This window comes from Colobus angolensis, unplaced genomic scaffold (assembly GCF_000951035.1).
Source record: "Colobus angolensis palliatus isolate OR3802 unplaced genomic scaffold, Cang.pa_1.0 Scaffold270, whole genome shotgun sequence".
NCBI classification, from domain to species: Eukaryota; Metazoa; Chordata; class Mammalia; order Primates; family Cercopithecidae; genus Colobus; species Colobus angolensis.
In genome coordinates this window covers 125,996-131,765 of record NW_012115933.1, presented here as the reverse complement: position 1 = coordinate 131,765, position 5,770 = coordinate 125,996, and the positions used below count along the sequence as shown (strand labels likewise).

General features: G+C 38.8%; 1 protein-coding gene across 1 annotated transcript in view; it reads left to right on the top strand.

Moving 5' to 3' along the window:
• The window catches only part of KIF11 (kinesin family member 11), a 64,483-nt gene that overhangs the window by 33,892 nt on the left and 24,821 nt on the right, over positions 1-5,770 (top strand). The window contains exons 11-14 of the mRNA XM_011947900.1: positions 701-788; positions 2,396-2,584; positions 3,820-4,027; positions 5,001-5,173. Of these exons, the coding sequence (XP_011803290.1) occupies positions 701-788; positions 2,396-2,584; positions 3,820-4,027; positions 5,001-5,173 (658 nt within the window). The remainder of the gene's footprint in view (positions 1-700; positions 789-2,395; positions 2,585-3,819; positions 4,028-5,000; positions 5,174-5,770) is intronic.

Here is a 5,770-nt window from a genome sequence, read left to right as displayed (position 1 = left end):
CCGAGGCTGGAATGCAGTGGCATGATCTCAGCTCACTGTAAGCTCCGCCTCCCAGGTTCATGCCATTCTCCTGCCTCAGCCTCCCGAGTAGCTTGGACTACAGCGCCTGCCACCATGCCTGGCTAATTTTTTGTATTTTTAGTAGAGACAGGGTTTCACCATGTTAGCCAGGATGGTTTCGATCTCCCGACCTCATGATCTGCCCGCCTCGGCCTCCCAAAGTGCTGGGATTACAGGCGTGAGCCACTGCGCCCGGCCTAGTCCCACATTTTTCCAACATTCTGTGGGGCATATTTATATTCTGTATGCCTGATTATAGACACTTAGGTTGTATTCCCTTTTCTCTCTACTTTGTGTTACAGTCAGTCCTCTGTTAGCTTTCTAGCTTCTCAAATTTGGTACACACATACTTTTCCCTTCATAGGTAGGGATTCTTAGTTTCAGAATTTAGGGCAAGGGAAAAATATTTCATTTATAAAACAAAGACAAGGAATATAATTTGTTCTTTGTAATTTGTATTTATTGCTTATTGACACTTAGGTATCAAGTGACACTTGGGTATCAGGTGACACTTGGGTATCAAGTGATGGTGATAAATGTTGGAAATGAGTTTGTGTAGCTGTCACAATTGTGTTGGAATACATTTTGTAGGAGTTAGAAAAAATATTAACTGTTAAACTCATATTAAACTTTATTTTAGAGTCATGAGTGGAAAATTAACTGTTCAAGAAGAGCAGATTGTAGAATTGATTGAAAAAATTGGTGCTGTTGAGGAGGAGCTGAATAGGGTAAGCATTTAAAATGATATTTACTGTTATGTGAAAAGCAAATATTGAAAGAAAATGTTAGAATGTGAAAGACCTAATATTTTTTCCTTCTCTCTCTCTCTCTATATATATATTTTAGATGGAGTCTCACTCTGTCACCCAGGCTGGAGTGCAGTGGTGTGATCTCGGCTCACTGTAACCTTCGCTGCCTGGGGTCAAGCGATTCTCCTGCCTCAGCCTCCCAAGTAGCTGGGATTACAGGCATGTGCCACCATGCCCTGCTAATTTTTTTGTATTTTTAGTAGAGACAGGGTTTCACCATGCTGGCCAGGCTGGTCTTGAACTCCTGACCTCATGATCCACCCATCTCGGCCTCCCAAAATGCTCAGATTACAGGCATGAGCCACCGCACCCAGCTCCTTCTTTAAGATTTTATAAAAAAAGAAAAAAAAAAAAGAAAGATTTTATTTTGCTGACCCTTATACTGAAAGTAAGTTATATCATGATTTTTTACTATCATCAATCACATCAAAAAAGCTGACAGCTTATATTAATGAAACATTACAAAAAATTAACTGAATTGTTTGATAGTGAATGCTGAAGCATTTTTGTTAACATGTTTATCAGATGAAGGAATACAGATATTGGGAGAGACTGGATATTAAAGAAAAGTAATATAACTAGGGTAGGCAAGAGGCCTGACCTTTCAGGGCCACTCTCACATTAATACCTTTATTTATTTATTTATCATTATTATTATTATTATTATTATTATTATTATTATTTTTGAGACAGAGTCTCACTGTGTCACCCAGGCTGGAATGTGGCGTGATCTCAGCTCACTGCAAGCTCCGCCTCCCGGGTTCACGCCATTCTCCTGCCTCAGCCTCCCGAGTAGCTGGGACTACAGGCACCCACCACTGCGCCCGGCTAATTTTTTGTATTTTTAGTAGAGACGGGGTTTCACGGTGTTAACCAGGATGGTCTCGATCTCCTGACCTCGTGATCCACCCGCCTCGGCCTTCCAAAGTGCTGGGATTACAGGCGTGAGCCACCATGCCTGGCCATTTTTAATTATTTTTAGAGACAGGGTCTTGCTCTGATGCCCAGGCTACAGTGCAGTGGCGTAATTATATCTTACTGCAGCCTCAAACTTCTGGTCTCAAGCAACTCTCTTGCCTCAGCCTCCTGAGTAGCTGGACTTCAGGCATGCACCACCATACCTGGCTAATTATTTTATTTTTTTGTAGAGATGGAGTCTCGCTATGTTGCCCAGGCTGGTCTCAAACTCTGGGGCTCAAGTGATCCTCCTGCCTTGGCTTCCCAAAGTGCTGGAATTACAGGCGTGAATCACCTTGCCGGGCCACACTAACACTGTTATATTCAAATCCATTGGCAATGTTGAAGGAACCTGAAGAATTAATAGTACTACCCCAAACCTATTGTTTAATCTCAAAGTGTTGAGTAAGATTGCAGAAAGAAACCAGATGACATATTTTTGTTAATCTACTGGGTAACTTGTTACAGCTTTTGCATGGAAATAATTTGTTTCATTTTTCTAATCTTATGAACTAGCCAGATACCCTACCAACCAGATCAGCATTTTTTAAATTCTACTTTATATTTAGGTTACAGAGTTGTTTATGGATAATAAAAATGAACTTGACCAGTGTAAATCTGACCTGCAAAATAAAACACAAGAACTTGAAACCACTCAGAAACATTTGCAAGAAACTAAATTACAACTTGTTAAAGAAGAATATATCACATCAGCTTTGGAAAGTACTGAGGAGAAACTTCATGATGCTGCCAGCAAGGTTTGTCCCTTGTATTGATTTATACTCATATTAAATAGAGAATGGATAGAAATAATGTCTGTGCTTAAGCATTAATTATGATATTCTGTTTATTCACCCAAAATGGTATTTCTGTCCATTTAAAAAATATTATTTTACTATTTCATCCATATTTTTCTTAGCGGAGATGCTGACTTATGAAAAAACTACTCCTGCTCCTGGAGTTTGGAAAATAGAACATAACTTAGCCAGGCGTGGTGGCTCATGCCTGTAATCCCAGCACTTTGGGAGGCCGAGGTGGGCGGATGACCTGAGGTCAGATGTTCGAGACCAGCCTGACCAACATGGAGAAACCCGTCTCTACTAAAAATATAAAATTAGCTGGGCGTGATCGCGCCATAGCACTCCAGCCTGGGCAACAGAGCAAAACTCTGTCTCAAAAAAGAAAAAAGAAAATAGAACATAACTTTAAAATATATTTTGTAGACATTTAGAATGTGATGTTGTGATGCTTTTTCTTTGTGGGGATGATTGAACCTAATTAGTCATTAAGAATTGAGTATGTTCTGGCCGGGCACAGTGTCTCACCTCACACCTGTAATCCCAGCACTTTGGGAGGCTGAGGTGGGTGGATTGCTTGAGGTTAGGAGTTCGAGACCAGCCTGACCAACATGGTAAAACCCCATCTCTACTAAAAAAAAATACAAAAATTAGCCAGGCATGGTGGCACATGCCTATAATCCCATCTACTCGGGAGGCTGAGGCAAGAGAATTGCTTGAACCCAGGAGTCAGAGGTTGCAATGAGCTGAGATCATGCCATTGCACTCTAGCCTGGGTAACAGAGCAAGACTCTGTCTCAAAAAAAAAAAAGAAATTTAGTATGTTCTAATGATGAAAGATGTTGAAGGTATTTAATTTTTTATTAGTTGTACTTTTTTTTTTGAGACAGACTCTTGCTTTGTCTCTCTGTCTGTCGCCCGGCCTGGAGTGACAGTGGCACAATCTTGGCTCACTGCAAGCTCCACCTCCCACGTTCAAGCAATTCTTCTGCCTCAGCCTCCTGAGTAGCTGGAACTACAAGTGTGTACCACCACGCCCGGCTAATTTTTGTATTTTTAGTAGAGACGGGATTTCACCATGTTGGTCAGGCTGGAAAATTTACTAGTTCTTATCAAGATAAATCCTTATGTAGATACTTTCATTAGATTCTTTTCATCATATCCATTTTGTCTAACACTTATTTTTAAAAATACAGCTGCTTAACACAGTTGAAGAAACTACAAAAGATGTATCTGATCTCCATTCCAAACTGGATCGTAAGAAGGCAGTTGACCAACACAATGCAGAAGCTCAGGATATTTTTGGCAAAAACCTGAATAGTCTGTTTAATAATATGGAAGAATTAATTAAGGATGGTAGCTCAAAACAAAAGGCCATGCTAGAAGTACATAAGACCTTATTTGGTAAGTTCAGGCTGTTCTGTTCTAGTCTTGATGTGTTAAGTGTGATGTTGATTTCAAAACTGATAATTCAATTTTGTGAAACATAGATGACAGTGTCACCAATACTCTCTACCATGCACAAACTATTTGTTCAGGCTGAAGATTAATGCTTTACTGTCTGAATTAAAACAAATCTTTTTCCCTCCCAACCCTCCCTTCTGTTTTCTATAAAATGTTACATTTATTAAGTAACTGAGTATATAAACGTTAGAAGTAGAAGTCCTCCTTTTCCCTGACTCTGGCTCCTGTCCCTGGGTCATTCACCATAGGTGTTATTGTTAAATTTCTTGGGCCTTTTTCTAGAAATTTTCTGTGCATAAACATTCTGCAACTTTTTATTTGGGGTGGGGGCATGTATATCTTGATGGTTTGCTATATTGTCAGAATATGTTGGTGTCTCATTGTTTTTAACTATTCTGTTATCTCCCTTTAGAAAAAAGCATGTTTATTTAGTGTGAAATACTATCTTCATTATGGAAAATTTGGACATCCAGAAATATAAAAATTTAAAAAATCATCTAGACTCTAGTCTCATTAAGCCAAGCACAATCAATACATTTTGGTATTGATTTCCAGTTTTTCTTTTCTTCTGTAAACTTACCATAATTCTGTATATTATTTTTAGTCAGAGATTAATTGTAGAATATTCTAATTCTTTGTGCACTATGAATTACAGTTATGGGTCTGATACACTTACAAATATGTTAAGGGCTTACAGAGCACTATGGAAAATATGTAATGTGTATTTAAATATTTCCTTGCTTATGTAGTGAGCCAGTTCTTTTAAGCTCGTTATTACAAATTCTACAAGGGTATACTTTTGCCAACTTCTTTGAAATGGTTTGAACTGTATTTAATATATATGTGTATATATATGTTTATATCAAATGTCAAAGTTTACATCTTTCTGTTTTTTTCTGTTTGTTTGTTATAGGTAATCTGCTGTCTTCCAGTGTCTCTGCATTAGATACCATTACTACAGTAGCACTTGGATCTCTCACATCTATTCCAGAAAATGTGTCTACTCATGTTTCTCAGATTTTTAATATGATACTAAAAGAACAATCATTAGCAGCAGAAAGTAAAACTGTACTACAGGAACTGATTGTTAGTACATCCTTTAAAATATTTTTGAAGGGTTACATTTGATAAGTATTTGATAAAATATTTTGAAGGGTTACATTTGATAAATCTTCATAAACAATGTTAACTGCTATTCTTTCATCTTAAGCTTTGCTAGACACAGTCATAGACACGTCACTGTGAGTGTACATATATATATATTTTTTTCTTTTTCTTTTTTTTTTGAGATGGAGTCTTGCTCTGTCGCCCAGGAGTGCAGTGGCACCATCTTGGCTCACTGCAAGCTCCGCCTTCCAGGTTCATGCCATTCTCCTGCCTCAGCCTCATGAGTAGCTGGGACTACAGGCGCCTGCCACCACACCTGGCTAATTTTTTGTATTTTTAGTAGAGACTGGGTTTCACTGTGTTAGCCAGGATGATCTTGATCTCCTGACCTCGTGATCCGCCCGCCTCAGCCTCCCAAAGTGCTGGGATTACAGGTGTGAGCCACTGTGCCCAGCCAGCGTCTCTTTTTCTTTATTTTTATGTATTTTTTTTTTTTTTTATCCTCTCCTTTTCTCGGTTCACTGCAACCTCTGCCTCTTGGGTTCAAGCGATTCTCTTGCCTCAGCCTCCCGAGTA